Below are 19,160 nucleotides of genomic sequence, written 5' to 3' on the forward strand. Positions count from 1 at the left end.
CAGTATGATGGAATCATGATCCTGGCTCTGGCATCAAGCATATAACCAGCGAACAGGCTGATAATGTGTGTTTCTCCCGTGATCCTGTCGATCCTAGGACATGATGATCATGATGATCAAATTATTGGAGTAACCAGTAGAGGACAACTTAAATTTTGTTGAATTTTGGAGCCAGTCCAAATCGCTATCAACTGTTTCAGAAATCTGTTGGCGGTTGGTAAATCTAAATGCTGTTGCTGAGACTCATTAAGACGCCTCCCATGCCAGCACACTACAATCAATCCTATGGCCTATGGGGAAAAGCATGAGAGAAGTGCGATTCACAAGTCAATGAAGCCCTAGCAAATTGCGGATCACAAGAGAGACTCGGGGCACAGATGGGTCTGATTGCACGTCTCTCTTTAACTTTGGTTAGAGAATCCGGTTCCGCAAATTGCCCCGTGCCATTTACAAGGATACAGCTAGGCGTCCTTGGATCAGAAGTAATACTGGGACACAGATAGGCTCTGCTGTATATGCATTTAAAGTCGCTCCTATTGTGAGATTTTGAGAGACGAATAAATTTCACCCACGGATAAGGATATGGGAAAAATAAATTCATCTATGTTAACGGCAATACAATGGATTTCATCTATTTTAATGGCAATCCAACTGTGCCATCCTATATTCCAAGGGACCAGGAGTATAATGAATTGGGGGAGGTTCCGCTCCTGTTTTTTTCAGCTTCGCGTTCCCAAACACCTCCAGTTCTTGGAACTCTGCTCCAAGAAAAATGTAAAGCTAGGGGCCAATTCCACCTTTTTTTTTTCTGGAGCACCTCAAACAGTATTCTAGTTTTTGGAGTTTTATACTCCCACACGGAGTTGAGGAATAATTACTCACATTTGCCACTCTCTAATGACCGGTTCCCCTCTCTTCAACTCCCGTACGGACGCCGCGAGAAAAAAGAACTTTTTCTTCTCTGCGCCGACCTCCTACGCTGGCTGGCCCTCTCCTGCCTCGGCCGGCCAGTGGCCAGGCACCGGGCCGCGCTGCAGTGCCTCCTGGTGGCCATGGCACCAATGGCCAAGCCCCTGGTTGTTACGCCTAGTGCTCCTGCAGGAGAATGGCCTGGTGTAGCTGCTGATCCGAAAAAGAAGGCTAAGTCAACCACTGCACTTGTTATTCAAGATGCAATCACAAAGATGTCTTATATATACTGCTACTTCTTTTATATCGAGTTATGGACTTTGTTAATTTTTCTATCATTTGTGGCCATGTTCTTGAAAAATCAGGACAGTGGAGATATTACCAAACCTTGGTACGTATGGTGTTGCACCCATAGCATTTGTCACAACAACCGCCTATTTCAACTAAAGGACATGGGCAGTGAGGACTGCTGGTCGAACAGACAGCGATCTCAATCAAAAACTGATCAAGTCAGGCAGAATGGGACACCGTCACACACTTGGTCGCATGATTGCACATGACCTACTTATACGCAACGAACAAAAATGTACAGATAAGAAACGACAACCTGGCCAAATGCGTGCTCAATAGATGTAGATATGCTTCAAACATGGAATACAAATTCAATACAAGTGGCAAACGATGTTCATTGGTACAGTAAATTTCAACCTCAAGTTGTAACACATCGTGCAAAACATGGTTTCCGAGAAACATGAAAGGCCTCGATGTTACAGCATGACAACAGCCACTACGAGACTGAAATCATGAAGTCATCTTTCACATGCTTTTGGAAGAGGCCTGTAACAGTTCAGTCTTCCTAGTGTGTACAAATGATCACATAATTCTAATTCTAGGCCTATTTATACAACAACAAAAATGTTGGAACAACCCACCAAAGGGTATAGAACTAGACATACAGCGCAGCTACAAAACAAAAACACAGCTCATCTTCCATGCGACAAAATATCATGACACCGAGCCTCACGCATGGATAAGACTGTCAATAAGGATCAATGAGAAAGATTGTTGCCAGTACCTTGTTTTATAGATCATAAAATAGATGTGACGCGGACAGAGTGGTCTGCAGACCCAGTGATGTACATTGGCAGTGTTGGATGCCAATCCACACTTGTGATAGATGAACTGTGCGGTAGTGTCCTCAATCCACTTTCATGGCCTTGTACCTGAAGGGATATGCAGATGAATCATTGGAACCCATTTCTGCAAAAAAAAAATTAAGTGGTGCAATCAGATATTGATGGAAACCTGATATATTGGGGCCCGGACCAAACCGGAGGTAACCAGCAGCCTCTTGCCATTTGAATCCAATGCTATTTCATGCATTCGTGTTTTAAAGCTCTCCGGATTGCAAAATCTGGTAATAGAAGCACAAGGAGAAATGAGCAACTTTCATAACAATTCACAAATGATAACCAAATGTAGGGTGTTCTCACCTGCTGCAATCTCTTGACCAAAAAATCTGACCTTGATTGTGCAAGCTCCATTCAAATATCTAAAGTCAATATAGTTGACATCGGATGAGATCATGCAAATTAATGGAACATTATTAAATTAAATATTTGTATAAAAGAATCCACATTAGTACAGAGGAAAAGATATAATAATATAAAACATGTCGCAACTTTAATTTTCTTTATAGCTGATAACTGGAGTATACTAACAAGATTATCTGACCATGAGGACCCAGGGAACTATAATCTGATGTGCAGACGATACATAATACTTAGTAGGGCCTCAGAAGCCCAAGTCCCCGCCATGAGAAAAGAAAAGATGTGTCAGCAAACTCCAAATAAAAGAGCATATTCAGATTCAACTGTATGTGTGGTGAATTGAGCATCATCCACGATCCGTTGAACCATCGTGTTCCCAGTGACCAGATCTACATCTATTTACAAAGCCCCAAGAGCTTCTGACTAGTTCAATTAGAACCCTTCAATGTATTTATAATAATATTTTAATTTAGTTTCAGTAGTATTTTTGGTTTCTTACTTTATCCTCGTAATACAGGGCAAATGCTTTTGTCATCTTCATGTTATTCCACTAGTACCTGTTGATAGTTGGTGTAGAGTACCTATTCGTTACTGTTGTTTTATTCCAGGCTTCCAGCAGTCAAGATACATGAAACAAAGATAGTATTTTGTTGATATTGTTGCCATGAGCATGATAGTTCAAACGGATAGCGAGTTGAAGGGTAGAGAAGTTAAGACACCATAAGACTTACAACACTAGGAAAATCACACTCTGAAGGGGCATTGAAGGGGTACACAACCATTTGCTATGGATCACACCATGCAATTCATTTAGGATACCAAATACCTCACTGCCATCTTTTTTATTACTCCTTGATCCCAAAAAAACATGTGTTTTGGGATTTTTCAGACAAATTAGTAGAGGAGAGAAATGACCCTAGTACTCCTATTTTGTTACAGATGATTTCCTTAAAAGGAGGATACCTCATGGTTAAGTTTCCTGATTAAATTGCGTTCCATGCAATCATGCAGAGATCCATGGGAGGCAACCAAAAGTAGCGCATATCAATTTTTTAATTTGGCGCATGCAGGAGTCGACGGAATTTTTCAGTGGGCCCAAAAGCGTGTACTAGAATCAGAGTGTCAAGTTTTTTGGGACAGATTTTCACTCCCACAACATCACGTTTTTTTGGGACAGGAGTACATCCATATGGCTAGTTGCATCAATGAACTAAAAGGGAAAAGGTGAAATGCTGTATACCTTTCCATCTGAGCCTAAACTGAAGATGCTAGTTTCTGCTGGCCCAAAAAGAACTGAGCTCACAGGGGAATCATGGGCAGGCCATCCTGTAATTTGAAGACCAGCAGACATGTCTACTTGCAGTCAAGGAAGATGTCAGCCACAAATAATCACCTGGGAGTGTGTGTGGTGTGTGTGTGGGGGGGGGGGGGGGGGGGGGGGGGGGGGATCTCAGGCAAACAAAACAGAAGCAGGTTCTAGTATCGGTTGAGCAAAGTTCCAAGACCATCCACCAATAAACTCTCATTGGTAAACTGGCCTTCAGTATTTATGATTTCTAACTAGCTAAGCATTTTCAATTCTGGTTGAGGTCAGACTAGTGCAGCTGGATAGTGGATCAACAATAACAAGATGTAAGTATGTCTTAAGAACAAAATACCAGTACAAAATAAGTAGAACTCTGCATCAATTAGGAAGAAACGACAGACTTGATAGGGATGGTAAAAGAATATCATAACAAAAGGATACCAAACATGTGAATCATTCCATCTGTAGCAGAAGCTGCCAAAATTTTTCCGTTGTGATTGAAGCAAAGAGAAGTAATAGCAGGTGGATCCTCACCAAGAGGGAGGACAGTCTTCACAATAGAAGAAAAAAAGGAAAAAAAAACTTTAGAAAAGATACTGGCTACAAAATCCACATATAAGTTCAAGAGAAGAGGATGAAAGCAAATGAACTTACCAATGGCTTCCATGTTTTCATATGCCACACGGTCAAGTTGGCAAAGCCTGTTCTCTCAAATGTAGTTGATCCATGCCTGAAAATAAGTATAATAAAACAATGCCACTATAGTTATGGACTTCTTATCAAGTACATGAAGTATGAAATCTAAACAATACCGTCTTGATGCAGCTGCAGAGACAAACACAGGTTCAACAGGGCTGCATTTCAAATCTAAGATGCTGCAAGAAATAGAAAAGCTTTGTTAGCTAAACATTCTCAGCAAGGAACCAGCAGACTATAGATTATAACCTTGGAAAGTCTCTAGATGTACTCAGGTCGCAAACAACTCTCTTTGCATCAGCATTCCAAGCTTTAATTCCTCCATTAGCTGTGCCTATGAGCAGCTATGGTCAAGAGAAATGGGTGACAAAAACAAAAGTCTTAAACAAGTTTACTTTAACCAAATTTAGAGTAACAGAAAGATACTAGTGCCATACAATCCAATATAGACATACCAATCTGTCAGATCTGCATTCCCAAGAAAGTGCACTGACTTCAGACCCACAGTATATAGTAGCATTTCTGGATGATGGTGTTGATGAATCATATGTCCAAATCCTTTCGAAAGAATAAGATCAACGGGTCAAAATCCAGAACCTTGAGTTAGGTAGCCAATGTGAAGTTACTCAAATATAGCAAAATTACCTAACTGTACCATCGATTGATGAACTAGCAATATTTGACCCAGATGCAGAAAATCGACATCGGCTAATTGAACTGTTATGGCCTAAAAATGTTTCCTGTTAGCAAGTCTAATCAGTCATACAGGTGACTGCAAAAAGGGATAATATAATAGTGGAACAAACTGTAGCTTACCTGGAAATCCACTTTTACTTCAGGAAAATCTTCCTCAGTCACCAAAACCTGCTCATCCTCTGCAGCAAAAGAGAGGGTACCAAAGATATGGAGAACATGTACCATACATACAGTAAGCACAACAGAAGAAAAAATTGAAGAATATCAAATAGGAAAATATATTGGTTCACACATTAAAACAATCTAAACTACGGTAGCATTAGGCCATCTCCAGTGGCCCAGAAAACCAACCCAAATCAAGCCACTGGAGGAGTGGATGCAAAGGGTACTGAATATTTTTTTCGCAGGCTCATTATCTGTAGCCATGAGGAGGCAAAGGATGATTTTGTCCATTTGTTTAATGCTATTGTGGACCCATACTTGCAGTTAAGATCAGTTCAACAATAAACGTTATTTTGCTGACTCTTCATGGTCCTACGTGGTGGCGATGATTCCACTCATCACTGTAGATGCTCTTAGTATGCATGGTGATGAACAGGTGAAGGTAAAAGCACAACTATGGGTGTAATTGGTTGCCTGAACAACCCCTTATAAAGGCCGCCATAGTCCAATTAGTCCATGTTTGGTTACCTGCATAAGCCCATATGCAGGCTAGCACTATCCTCAAAGCAAGTTCAGCCTGCACCACACAATTCGGCCGAATCCTGCATATCCTGCTATGCGCCTATGCACCCCTCCCTCCCACACCGGCTCTGCAGCCCAAGGCCTAGTATGGCCACTTACGCAGGAAACCAATTACAAGTGTGATATTGTACAGCTTTATCCAGCCAAACCAAACAGCAAATTGCATAACCTTATCCAGGTTAAGGTTAAGGGTATGCTGCATAACCTCTAATGCAGTGCAATACCAATGCGAGGAACCAATCAGACTCTATCTTACTAGGTACCCTGCACAAAAATGTGGTAAATACTGATACAATAGCCATGAAAAAAGTAAGTACCAACCTGTATGGCTGATCTCAGAAGATTCATGGAATTTCCCACCTCTTGTATAAGATTTCACTGAACTTGAGGACCGAGAATCAAAACCCTGTATCATGCTACTTGAGGCCGAGGATTCTTCATAGTTTTCTGATATCTCTTCATGAGGGGAACCAGCTGTGCTAGTACCAACTACATTCTTGTTTCCATAACCAGCACTATTATAGTTCCTGCATTTATAAGGTGAGACATGTTTTAAGGATGCATGCATGCGTTTGTTTGTGTACATGCGATGAGGTTAGAAGTTAGCACTCACAATCTAACCAAGCTTAACATTAATAGCAGACAGAGACCTATAGGAAAGTTAATGTTAGAATACTTTATGAATATAATTCAGTTAACGAAATGGAACCTAATAAACTAACTGTTAATTTGTGGAACGCCTATGTTGTCTCAACATAGCAGGTCCCAAGCCCTGGTAAAGGAGGAGGGTTGTGTTAGGCGTGGCGAGCCAACGTTAAATCTAGCCATTCTAATGGAGATGAAACCCGAAAGAAAATCGTTGGGGCGTAACCCTCTTAGCGACGCGCCATATTGGAACCCGGGTATGGTGTTAAATGAGCAAGGGCCGGGTCGTCACCCCTGTGACGCGCCGTGTCGCGATCTGGGCACGGTGTCAAGTGATCAAGGATCGGGTCGTCGCATCCTTAGCGGCGCGCTACATCAACGCCCGGGTGTAGTGAAAAATGAGCAAGGGTCTTCACATCTGATTTGACGGGTGCGAAGGGTAAGGAAGCTAGTCGAACCAACTAGGATCTATTTAAGCAGTTGGAATGTAGGGTCGCTTACAGGTAAGTTAAGAGAATTAGTTGATACCGCGACTAGGAGGCGTGTAAATATATTATGCGTTCAAGAGACTAAATGGAAGGGTCAGAAGGCGAAGGAGGTGGACAATACAGGTTTCAAGCTTTGGTACACAGGGACAGTTGCGAATAGAAATGGAGTAGGAGTTTTGATTGATAAGAGCCTCAAGAATAGTGTGGTGGGAGTGAGAAGGCAAGGAGATAGGATTATCTTAGTCAAGCTTGTCATTGGTGATATGGTCTTGAACGTAATTAGTGCGTATGCCCCCCAAATAGGCCTCGACGAGAGTGCTAAGAGACAGTTCTGGGAAGACTTAGATGGCTTGATTAGAGCTGTACCCAATAGTGAGAAGCTTTTTATAGGAAGAGATCTTAATGGGCATGTAGGTACTACAAGCGCAGGTTTCGAAGCAGTTCATGGAGGTTTTGGGTATGGTAGTAGGAATCAGGAGGGGGAGAAAATTCTAGACTTCGCAGTAGCTTTTGACTTGATGATAGCTAACACTTTCTTTAGAAAAAGAGAATCTCATCTAGTGACCTTCAGTAGCGGACAACACTCTAGCCTGACTTGTGTCCTCACAAGAAGAAAAGACAAACGAGCATGTTTGGGTTGCAAGGTGATACCAGGGAAGTATGTTGTTTCTCAACATAAGCTTCTGGTGGCAGACTTTCGTTTTCAGGTGTGTGCCCGTAGAGATAAACAAGCTAAGATTGAAAGAACAAAATGGTGGAAACTGAAAGGGGAGACGTCAGAGGTATTTAGGGAAAGGGTTATCAAAGAGGGCTCTTGGAAGGAAGAAGAGGACATAAACAACATGTGGGAGAAGATGGCAACCAACATTTGGAAGGTGGCCTCAGAGATGTGTGGAGTAACCAAAGGAAGTGGAGGCGAGGCTAAAGATACTTGGTGGTGGAACGAGGAAGTCCAAAGGGCTATTAAGGAGAAGAAAGAGTGCTATAGACGCTTGTACCATGACAGGAGTGTGAACAACATAGAGAAGTACAAGGTGACAAAGAAGACTGCAAAGTGAGCTGTAAGTGTGGTAAAGGGTAGAGCGTACGAGGATCTTTACCAACGTTTGAGTACGAAGGAAGGAGATAAGGACATTTATAGAATGACTAGGGTTCGTGAGAGAAAGACAAGGGACTTCAACCAAGTTAAGTGCATTAAGGATGAAAGGGAGCATCTCTTGGTGAAGGAGGATGAGATCCGACATCGATGGCAAGAGTATTTTGACAAATTGTTCAATGGTAAGAATACGGACACAACCTTTCAGTTGGATGACTCTTTTGATGACACCAATAGGCGCTTTGTGCGGAGAATCCAAGAATCTGAGGTCAGAGAGGCGTTGAAAAGGATGAAAGGAGGTAAGGCGATGGGACCAGATGGTATCCCAATCGAGGTGTGAAGATGCCTCGGGAACATAGCTATAGTATGGCTAACCAAGCTGTTCAACCCTATTTTTCGATCGAACAAAATGTCTGATGAGTGGAGGAGAAGTATATTCGTACCGATCTACAAGAATAAAGGGGATATTCAAAGTTGTACTAATTATCAGGGAATTAAGTTGATGAGTCATACTATGAAGCTATGGGAGAGAGTTATCGAGCATCGATTGAGAGCAATAACGCAGGTCTCTATGAACCAATTTGGTTTCATGCCCGGAAGGTCAACCATGGAAGCCATTTTCTTAATAAGACAAGTTATGGAGCGGAATAGGGAGAAGAAGAAGGACCTACACATGGTTTTTATTGAGTTGGAGAAGGCTTATGATAAAATACCAAGAAATGTTATGTGGTGGGCTTTGGACAAACATAAAGTCCCAACGAAGTACGTCAGGCTCATTAAGGACATGTACAACAATGTTGTGACTAGAGTTAGAACAAGTGATGGAGACACGGATGACTTCCCGATTAGGATAGGACTACATCAAGGGTCAGCTTTGAGCCCTTATTTGTTTGCCTTAGTGATGGATGAGGTCACAAGGGACATACAAGGGGACATCCCTTGGTGTATGTTTTTCACAGACGATGTAGTGTTAGTTGATGAAAGCCGAACAGAAGTGAATCAGAAACTGGAGTTATGGCGGAAGACTTTGGAGGCCAAAGGTTTTAGACTCAGTACTAAAACTAAGTATATGAGATGTGACTTCGGCACTACTATTCGGGAGGAGGAAGATATTAGTTTGGAAGGTCAAGTAGTGCCTAGGAAGGATATCTTTCGATATTTAGGATCTATGCTACAGAGAGACGGGGATATTGATGAAGATGTTAGAGACGGCGATTAGACCTGCTATGTTGTATGGTGCAGAATGTTGGCCTACGAAAAGACGACATGTTCAACAGATAAGTGTCGTGGAAATGCGTATGTTGCGTTGGATTTGCGGTCATACAAGAAGGGATCGAGTTCGGAACGATGATATACGTGATAGATTAGGGGTAGCACCAATTGAAAAAAAAGCTTCTCCAACACCGGTTGAGATGGTTTGGACATGTCCAACGGAGACCTCCAGAGGCACCGGTGCGTAGTGGAATCCTAAGCCAGGATAGTAACATGAACAGAGGCAGAGGAAGACTGAAGTTGACTTGGGTAGAGGCAATAAAAGGAGACTTGAAAGGATGGAATATACCCAAAGACTTAGCCTTAGATAGGAGTGCTTGGAAGACAGCTATTCACGTGGCTGAACCTTGATTGCTTCTGCTGGGTTTCAACTCTAGCCTACCCTAACTTGTTTGGGACTTAAAGGCTTTATTGTTGTTGTTGTTGTTGTTGTTGTTGTAATAGGCAAAAAATTAACTTTGCATGCAAGAGAGATGAGAGAATAACGAATAACTTTACCTCCTCAACTGAGAGATTTCATCTTCCTTCGCCTCTAAGGACGCTTGTAGCTCTGCCAATTTATTGTTCAGTTGCTTTATGTCATTCTTGAGGGATTTGATGGTATTCTTTTCACTACTAATTCTCATAAGAGCTGGGATCCGTGGAAAAGTTAAGGACAAACAGTGTAGCAGCAAATAACAATATGTACGGCAAAGTAAAATTTTAATAGAAACAATAGCATTCACAAACATTGAGTTCTATCACAGTGATGATCAGCTAGGGAGGGGATAAGATTATAAATCAGTCAATAGGAAAGAAGATATTGTAACATGTTAGAAAACATCCCACTAGAGATACAACAAAGAATATACTATGGAAGGATATGAGTATCATTGAATATCCCGCTCAAAAAATTCCTAAATGAGAGAACCAAAGTATCCAGCCACTCTTTGGAGAAATATACACGGAACTGCGGATCCAAGCTTGGGTTCTTAATATATGGAATAGCTGCATAATGTTATTGAGATTGACAAAGCATGAGAATAATGCATAAGGAATGTAGGAAAAATAAGGCAAAGAACACGCACCAAACCATGCCAGCCAATCTCCACGCTTTTGCATTAGATAATTGCCATTTTCACCAAAGAATTCAATTACTTTGTCTTGTCTTCCAGATTTCAAAGCATTAATAACATAGTACCTTAATGCTGACAGCTCCAACTTAACAAGGGTTGAGAACAGCTCTGTGTCCCCAGGTGACATGAAACACTGCTTGAAAAAGGCAAACAGGCCGACCAACCTGTCCAGTTGGTACTTCGGTATATACTCTGAGAACACCAAATCCACGATCTTATCTGCTTGAAAGTTCCTGCCAATCTCAGTAGACAACTCTGACTCATACGCTTGCAGCGTACTTGTGAAACCCCTGAAAACTAGAAACTCCCTCACGAGCTCCTCAGCATAACGCATATTCTCCATCGTAGTCCAGTGTGTTACTGAAAGTGTTAAAAATGAAAAGTTATAAGCAGACCAACTATAGACGATAGCTGAAAGAGGAAAAACGCACGAGTGATAGTGTGACGTCATGAAACAAAAATGTGTCTCGTACCCAGTGACAATTGAGATCCCAAACAAGTTTCAGTTAATTAGTTAACTTCAGCTTCACTTCCTAGTTCCTACCACTGAAGGATTTCATTTCGAAACAATGTCATCAAAAATTCGCATTTCCCAGCACTTCTCCCAGGGCAGGGGCATGTCCACCCGATAATTTTTTGCGAAACAATCGAAGATCGTAGGCATCATACATGCATATACACTTGTAGTTAGATCAGATCCGAATACAAATAGTAAGTTAGGGTTTGGGTGCTTGGTTTCGCACAGCAGGAAGGGAAGGGGTGGGCGTACCTGGTGGTGCTCGTCGCCGGCGAAGGGCCCGAAGAAGACCTGGACACCTGGCGGAGGGCAGCAGCGACCTGGCCGAAGAACTGAGCACCTGGTGTAGCCGTCGCCGAGAGAGCGCAAGCTGGGTAACAGAAGAAGAAAAGGCACGGCTGCTGACCGGCGTCCTTGTTGGGCCTTTCGGGCCTGTAAAATGCTGGGCCCTTATGGGCTGTTTCGTCCCTTCCTTTTCCTGCTAGCGTGGAGTCTATAGCATGAACCAAAGTTTCCCGAACCCCATCCGGCATCTCCAAGATTGCCAATTTCCTCGTCTGACTCTGAGTCTCTGACACAAATATCCGCAGTCTCTCACTCTCACCAGTGACATGGAGGCCTCTCCAGCGACTGGGCCCGTGAGGAAGCGGAAGGACAGGGACGCGGCGGCTCCGGCAGCGGGCCCACCAGATCCGGCTGCCGGCGGCAACAGGCTCCTGGCGGGGCTCCTCGCGCACGAGTTCCCTCTCGTCCGGCACGGTCCTCGGCGAGCGGCGCGGACCCAGGACACGGGCCCTGGCCGGAGGCGGGCGGGACCTCGCGCTCGCGGTACGAGGCCGTGGCCGTGCTGGTGCAGCGCGGCATGGCCCGCGTGGCTGGGGTGGTCAACCCCACGCAGCTCGCCACGTGGGCCGGGAGGTGAACCTAGATGGCGCGCCAGCCGCTGGACGCGTCGTCCCTTTCTCAATCCTATCCTTTTGTTTTGTTCTCCCCGTTCCTCTGCAGTCAACCTTTTGTGAGCGATGCTAATGTAGTACTGGTGTACGACTTTGGTAGTTGTGGAATTCTACTTGTTATACTGGTTTGTATAGTTTGTACATATTTTGTTTTGTGCTGTGATGGATTTTGCTAAATTAATCAGTTAAGCGCCTGTAAAGCTGTTGGTACTACAGTGATTATGATGCTTCGATGATTACATGATATTTGGATAATACTCCTATTTGCCATCAGCTGTTTCATCAGCAGATTTGCAGACTACCTCGAGAATCTGAGGCCAACACTGCCTGACTGACCATCCACAAATTTAATTTAACAAGCGTAACGGAACGGGCGATAACAGTTACACGACGGACGCCACTGTTACGGTCCACGCCGTAGGCTCATGACAGCCACCGCCCCAGCGTGCTACCTATGCCTACGGCCTACCCTCGCTGCGCGGCAGCGGCGCGCTGCAGGCCGTGCCGCTCCATGACCCTGCGCGTGGCCAGCGCGGCGGCCTCGCCGGCACGCGCCGTGCCGGCCGCCATGATGGCCGCGAACTCGCGCTTTATCTCCTCCTGCACCCGGCTCTTCGCCGCCGCAAGGGGGTCTGGAGGAGGCGCCGCCAACTTGGTTGAAACCGTAGGAGCCGCGCTGCTCACCTCAGCGGCGGCTGCCGCCGGTGCTGCTGCGGGCTGCACTGCCGGTGGAACGGCGGTGCTGTCATTGGCACTGCCACTGTCCGCTGTCTTGGCAGCCTCCGGTTTATCAGCAGCAGTCGTCGTCGATCTTGGCACCACGTCATTCGTCAGCGGCCGAGTCACGGTGGTGGCGCCAACCGGGGCAGGAGCCGGACTGAATTGCGGCGGTTGCGGCACAGCCCCAGCTCCCAAGCTCGTCTCCAGCCCCTGGATCATGGGCACTGCAAGAGCAAAACAGTGAACCGTCAATTGTGTGGCAACCTGATGCAAAATTCTAAAAAATAAAAATAAAAAAATAAAAAATAAAAAATCAGCCCTTACATATCAGCGCGCCGACCGGGCTGTTCATCACTTGGTTCGGCAGCTCGAGGATGTAGCTGGGGATGGCGGCGCCAGCGAGGAACTGCGTGACCTCGTTGCTGAAGTTGTTGCAGTTGTGGCTGAGGAGTTTGTAGGTGGCAGGGGTGTAGCGCGGGCCGATCTCCCGGAGGAACTCCTCGAACACCTCCCTGGGGACGTGGGTCACGCCCAGGTCCTCCACACGGATGGGGGTGCCGTAGGGCGTCCGGCCGGGCTGGCCTTGCTGGATGCCGCCGCCAAAGTAGTACTCCCGCCCGTAGACGACCACACCGGTGTGCCTGAGATAGCCCAAGAACATGCTTACTCCGTCATCCACAACGCTTCTATAAAGCGAACAGAAGAGCAGCTTAACGGCATTTTATGCAATTCGTGATTTCTTTGTAGTACTGAATCTACATGGGTCTTCCTGTGTTTGTTCTGGTGATATAATATAACCATATGTTCAGTGGAGTTTGGACTCGAAAAGACATGAACTACAGTCATGGGAATATAAAATGCGAATGAGACTACAACTGTGCCAAATTGGTCAACCAGGATCAACTGCAAATAAACAGCAGGAGTGCAGCAAACTTGATGTCTTATCTCTCTTCATGGGCAACAAGGTAAATGCGAAGTCTTGCACTAGAAGCAAAACCATGAAGCCATCGCGCTGGCTAGAAAAACGGCCGATGCTGATGTTGATTTATTGTAAGAGAAAAACACTGTTATTTCGCTGAAACGGTACGATAAGTTCAAGCGAACAGGGCCATCATGTTTGCATGTATAATCTGTACCAGTAGAATTCCTAAAAGGGCACCCCCACAATGTTTTGATGATTTGCTCATTTTGTAGAGGTAACTATTAGTGAAGGGGAAGAACTACTATGTTTACTAGAGACAAACATGTATCAGGGACATGGCTGATATTACAGATGTAGCTACTACGAAATCAACATCAGCAATATTAATGCAAATCGGTAGGTCCCACATCTAGATAACTAAGCAAAAGGTAAACATAGCGCCACCAGGAGTCGATGCGACTTTTTTTTTCATGATGAAGGAGAGCTGCGTACATTTCATCTATCTATCTTTCTTTCCTTCTTTTGTAAAATTACAGACAGAAAAAAGCAGTCTCTTGCAACACAAGTCCTCTATCAAAAGCAAGCCTTGCGTATCATAAGGAAGAGGAAATAGAACCAGGGATGCTTACCAAATAGCCTCGATGGCCTTGCCGAGGATCGTCGCCGAGAGCTGCCGCGCCATCCCTTGGCTAAGATCGTAGATGTGCAGCTTCACCGGGTACCCATCCTGCACACAGCCATGCAGATGCAGATCATCCATCACTCAGTTCAGATGCAGCCAGATTCAGTAAGGAGCATGGGGGCCAGACGCCGTCGCCCACCTCTGCCATCTTCTCCGCCCGAGCTTGGCCCCCGAAGCAGCCGAACCTAGCAAAGGGGGAAAACAGCACGCGACTAATAAGTTGGCAATTGCAAAACCGAGGAAGGACAAGCGAAACAAACTACGTAACTGAAGTTGCTGCTGCTTTTCTCTTCCTCACTCATAACTTTACATGAAGTCGAGACGGGCACAACTGAATTTACACCAAGCCCATTCGACAGAGCTTGGACTTCCCCGAATTCTACTACTACAGAAACTCAACCTTCAATCAAAAAGAAAAAAGATCCCTTTTTTGCCCAAAACGAATGATGGAATTGAGGAAAGCAAGAACCCGGAACCATTTCGGCCGATATACCTAGCCAAACCAAATCTACTCCGCCGCTTGGCCATGGCCGCCGACCAAACAGAGAGTTCCCACCAAACGAGCCAAACAAAGTAACCACCGGGCCAGAGACAAAGGGAGTGAAAATAAACGCGAGGAGAATTTGATCCGTCAGGGAATCGATTGGCGAGAGGCAGACGTGTGGGATTGTAGCAGCAGAGGATTCTTTACCGGAGAGGATATGCAGATACGGAGGACGGACGGGGTGTATGAAAGGGGAAGGAATCGCCTCGGTTGCGTTTGCGTCCTCGCGCGGAAGTATCTCTTGCGTGGAGTGCAGAGGTCTGAGGAGACGAGATAAGCAAAGAGGAATACTAATTTTTAGTTTGTGTTGTTTGCTTGTTCTGTGCAGAAACCAACCGCTTCCGTCGTCACTTGCCTTCACTTGTGAGCGAGGTGGTCACGCCCATACGCAGAATCACACTCTTTTTTTTTCTTTATAATTTTCTCGAATTTTGTTTTATATCAGGAAAGAAAAGACGGCACAGGGACTAGAGAAACCGCCACGGATGCTTTCCGGTCAATTTGCCTGCAAAAAATGTAGTGTGAAGTTAATTGCAAAAATCCTGACTGTAGAAAGAGATCTCCATCGATCTAAGGGCGTGTTTCGTTTTTATTTGGCTACTGTAGCAGTTTCGTTTTTATTTGGTAATTAGTGTCTAATTATGGACTAATTAGGTTTGAAAGTTTCGTCTCGCGATTTCTCACCCAACTGTACAATTAGTTTTTTTTTCTACATTTAGTACTCTATGCATGTGCCGTAAGATTCGATGTGATGGATACTGCGCAAAAATTTTTGGAAACTAAACATGCCCTAAATCAAACTGAAGGGAGATGAATGACTGAAAACTCTGTATATGTGATGGAGCTTGTACAAAGCTGTTATAAAAGGTAGGACCCAACTGTTGTTCTGAAACTTGACTTTGCTAAAGCCTTTGACAAAGTTAACTGGAACAGTCTATTCAAAATTCTTCGAGCGAGGGGTTTCAATGACAAATGGATAAGATGGGTTCATCAGCTTCTATCAACCTCCAAGACGTCAGTACTGGTGAACGGATTTAATGGCCTATGGATTTCTTTCAAGAGAGCGCTGCGCTGGTGACTGGTGATCACCTGATAGGGCTTTTCGGTTGACGGTCGATCACTGGCCGTAGGAGGTCCACAAGAGCTAGAGCTAAGCAGATAAGACTACTAGGGCTTGATGGGCATCTTCGATTATTTTTATTTGCAAAAAATCCACTTTATCTCTTTGAATAATGTAGCATGTTTTTTCGCATCGAACTTTAAAACTAGGCATCCTGCGCCCTGAACTCACATAACCATCCAAATTATCTCCCTACCTTGTTTTAAAGTGGTTTACTTTGATAAGGTTTTTAAATCACAAAAAATGTCTCTAAGTTTCTAAAAGTTCTAAAAAAACTAGAGATAGATTGTTACATATGAAAAATTCAAACAAAATATTTAGAGATCAAGAAAGTACTTATATAATCTTTTAAAAATATATTTAGCTCTAGGAAAATGGGGACAATATCAAATAAATTTAGACAATTCTAAAAAACATTCTAATCAATGTATGAACTTGTTTAAAAACTTCGCACATAAAATATGAGGTACGACCAGCATGAACACAACATATATTAATGTTGAATGCATTAATGCTATATATGCAATCGTGTTGGTTGTGTTTATTTTTTATTGTGAAAAGTTTTTAAAAGATGTTTAGACATCTATTAGAATGTTTATTCAATTTTCTATATTTTTCTAGATATTTTTCCATTTTGCTGGAGCTAAATCTATTTTTAAGCATCTAGAGATATATTTATGGGCTCTAAATACTTTATTTGGCTTTGCTCTATCTCAATATATAAATTTACTCGTAATTTTGAATTTTTAACTAAAAAGGTCAAAACCGTCTTTGAAATCACTTCGAACTAGAGCATGGAGGTAGTTTGAATGGTTTTGAGAGTTCAAAGGTAAGATGTCTCTTTTTGGAATTTGAAAACAAAAATCAGACTACAACGACAATCTAGAGAGGAAGAATAGAGTTTTTCCCTTATTATTATTTTTTATGAGGAGGGCAAATGTGTTTTTCGTATACAATAGAGGAAACTTTTGGGCCTCCATATCCTAGCTTGCATCCAAGGGCCAGACTTCATCTACATGGGGCCGGATTCCTCATCCAAATCTGACTTCGAGGAATCTACTATGATGTTGATTTGTGCATGCAGTCTATATGGTTTATATAAACATACATTACGTAACAAAAGCTCAAATTTCCCTAGAGAAGACATATAACAGTGCTCCCTCCGTCCTAGAAGATATGATGTTTAAGGGTTTTTCAGATAAATTAGTAGAGAAGATACCATGTTCTAGGACTTTTCAGACATAACCTCAAATATTTTTTTACCCTACATGGTCGGTGACTATATACTTTTCAACTAATATGAAGAAGTAAACTATGCAGCTATTTACCCTCGTGGGATGTCTCTTGTATCTCCTTGTTACCTTCATGTAATTGCAGACGTAATATCCATAGTGTCCACTTCCGATACGTTGCTTGTGGCACTATGCATGCATCGTGTTTTAGGAACATAATCACTACCGGAAACTTGAAATTCCCTGACGGTTTTGAATTTTTTTGACGGTTATTGCTTAAACCGTTAGGGTAAATAGAATAACCTTGACGATTTCTGAAAAAACATATAGGAAAATTGATATTATCTTGACGGTTTCTAGAAAATACACAGGAAAATTAAATAACCTCAAGGAAATTCCTAATTCCCTGATGATTTTGTATTTTTTTACTGTTATTACATAAATCATCAGGGTAAATAGAATTATCTTGACAGGTTTTGGGAAACACACACGAAAATACTAGAAACTCAAGAACATGAACAAAAGGTTTTCTCTTTTTAATTTGCGGTAACTAGTCTTTCTCCCTTGTGCTAACTCCAAATGATATGTTTCTTTTTCTAGTTCTATCTAAAATCATGATCTACCAATTAACAACATTTGTTTGGATATCAATTATTGTTCTTGGTTGTTTTGCATATGTTTGATTTCCATTCATGTATATAGAGAAAGCACCTTGTGAAACATACTTTATAAAATGTCTTTCATACTCCAAACTTTTTGTACATAAAATAGGCTACATACATACTGTTGAAATTTTCAAAACCGATTTCCTATTTTCTATAGTCTAAATGAATTTCTGTGCGCTTATCGAAAGTAATTCCAAATTGAACAATGGGTACCTCCAATAAGATTCCAAGAACATTATAAAATTTATATATGCTCATATGTTTCACTCTAGGCCATATCCAGATATGGATGAAAAAAAATCATTTGTTTGCCGTGGATAATTCATCCTTCTATCTCCATATTAACATAAAATAGTTGTAATAATTCGAAACTTTGTTAAAAAATTCTACAAACTTGCATGACATGTTTTTAGTGTGCAATGTTCCAATAAAAGTTTCAAATGTTTTTTTCAAAAGAGGTGTCATACATTGTTCACAAATGTATATCTCTCTCACATAGTTATAAACTATGTGAGTGATGTGTCCATTTGTGAACAACATATAGTACCAATTTATTAAAATGATTTATTTTTTATGGTAAGCATGCAGACCCAAATTATGGCCCCACACAAAATCTTAGATTTTTCTGATCAACTTTGGTTATTGTTACATTTATTTGTGCTAAACTAGAGAAAGGAGGTTGAATTAACCCTTGAAAATAATATAATTTTCCATCAACATCCACCAAAATTGGTTCATTGGGCCATGTGAGACCCAATATAAAAATATGGTCCAGTTTTGGATCGTTTCTGGTGGAGCCATAGTTCAAACTTTAATTACTTCCTACCGTCACGTAGAAATTAATTTAAACTACAGAAAATAACAAACCATCTCCGAAGAATTTACAAACTTGCATGATAATATAATTTTGGTGTATAATCATTGCATAAAAAATTCAAACATGATTTTTGAATTATTACAATGAGTATAAAATGTTTACTATAGTTCAAGCATATAATAATTAGCCTACCATAAAAATTTCACCACAATTGGACCATAGAAGCAGTAGCTATGAATTATTCTAATTAATTACAAAAAGCATAAATTAAAGCTACAACAAAAACTTTTGTAAAGCATACCATATTATATGTTTAATGTGTAGATCTACTCATGTGGAGTTTAACAAAATTGGATTTTACATTTTATGATTTTTCTGTGATTTACTATAATTTTTCAAAGATTCAACAAAAATAAATAAAAAGAAAAAACAAAACAACGTCATTGTAGCAAAACCACCGTCCAAAAC

General features: G+C 42.3%; 2 protein-coding genes across 10 annotated transcripts; both read right to left on the reverse strand.

The window, feature by feature from the left end:
* Positions 1–806: 806 nt before the first annotated feature.
* Positions 807–11,535, reverse strand: LOC136525257 (uncharacterized). 8 transcript variants are annotated; one of them, XM_066518288.1, is made up of 17 exons: positions 10,991–11,270; positions 10,470–10,877; positions 10,267–10,389; positions 9,901–10,042; positions 6,223–6,428; positions 5,278–5,336; positions 5,107–5,201; positions 4,917–5,019; positions 4,711–4,805; positions 4,578–4,640; positions 4,420–4,495; positions 4,207–4,315; positions 3,700–3,812; positions 2,403–2,461; positions 2,215–2,323; positions 1,985–2,132; positions 807–1,122 (listed from the first exon to the last, which is right to left on the reverse strand). In XM_066518288.1, exons 2-16 carry the CDS (start codon positions 10,858–10,860, stop codon positions 1,998–2,000), a joined length of 1,878 nt encoding a protein of 625 aa, XP_066374385.1. In that variant the 5' UTR covers positions 10,861–10,877; positions 10,991–11,270; the 3' UTR covers positions 807–1,122; positions 1,985–1,997. The 8 variants fall into 8 exon arrangements, 6 of the variants coding, with proteins under 6 accessions (XP_066374385.1, XP_066374379.1, XP_066374365.1 ...); XM_066518282.1 differs by having other exon boundaries at positions 808–1,119; XM_066518268.1 differs by lacking the exon at positions 807–1,122 and adding an exon at positions 11,287–11,534 and having other exon boundaries at positions 1,549–2,132; positions 10,991–11,115.
* A 701-nt stretch (positions 11,536–12,236) lies between these two features.
* Positions 12,237–15,206, reverse strand: LOC136525297 (uncharacterized). Of its 2 annotated transcripts, none has more exons than XM_066518310.1 (5): positions 15,006–15,206; positions 14,454–14,499; positions 14,262–14,359; positions 13,035–13,351; positions 12,237–12,934 (listed from the first exon to the last, which is right to left on the reverse strand). In XM_066518310.1, the coding sequence occupies exons 2-5, from the start codon at positions 14,460–14,462 to the stop codon at positions 12,456–12,458; spliced, it is 903 nt and encodes a 300-aa protein (XP_066374407.1). In that variant the 5' UTR covers positions 14,463–14,499; positions 15,006–15,206; the 3' UTR covers positions 12,237–12,455. The 2 variants fall into 2 exon arrangements, with proteins under 2 accessions (XP_066374407.1, XP_066374399.1); XM_066518302.1 differs by lacking the exon at positions 15,006–15,206 and adding an exon at positions 14,808–14,999.
* Positions 15,207–19,160: the final 3,954 nt, after the last annotated feature.

This window comes from Miscanthus floridulus, chromosome 2, assembly GCF_019320115.1.
Source record: "Miscanthus floridulus cultivar M001 chromosome 2, ASM1932011v1, whole genome shotgun sequence".
NCBI lineage: Eukaryota > Viridiplantae > Streptophyta > Magnoliopsida > Poales > Poaceae > Miscanthus > Miscanthus floridulus.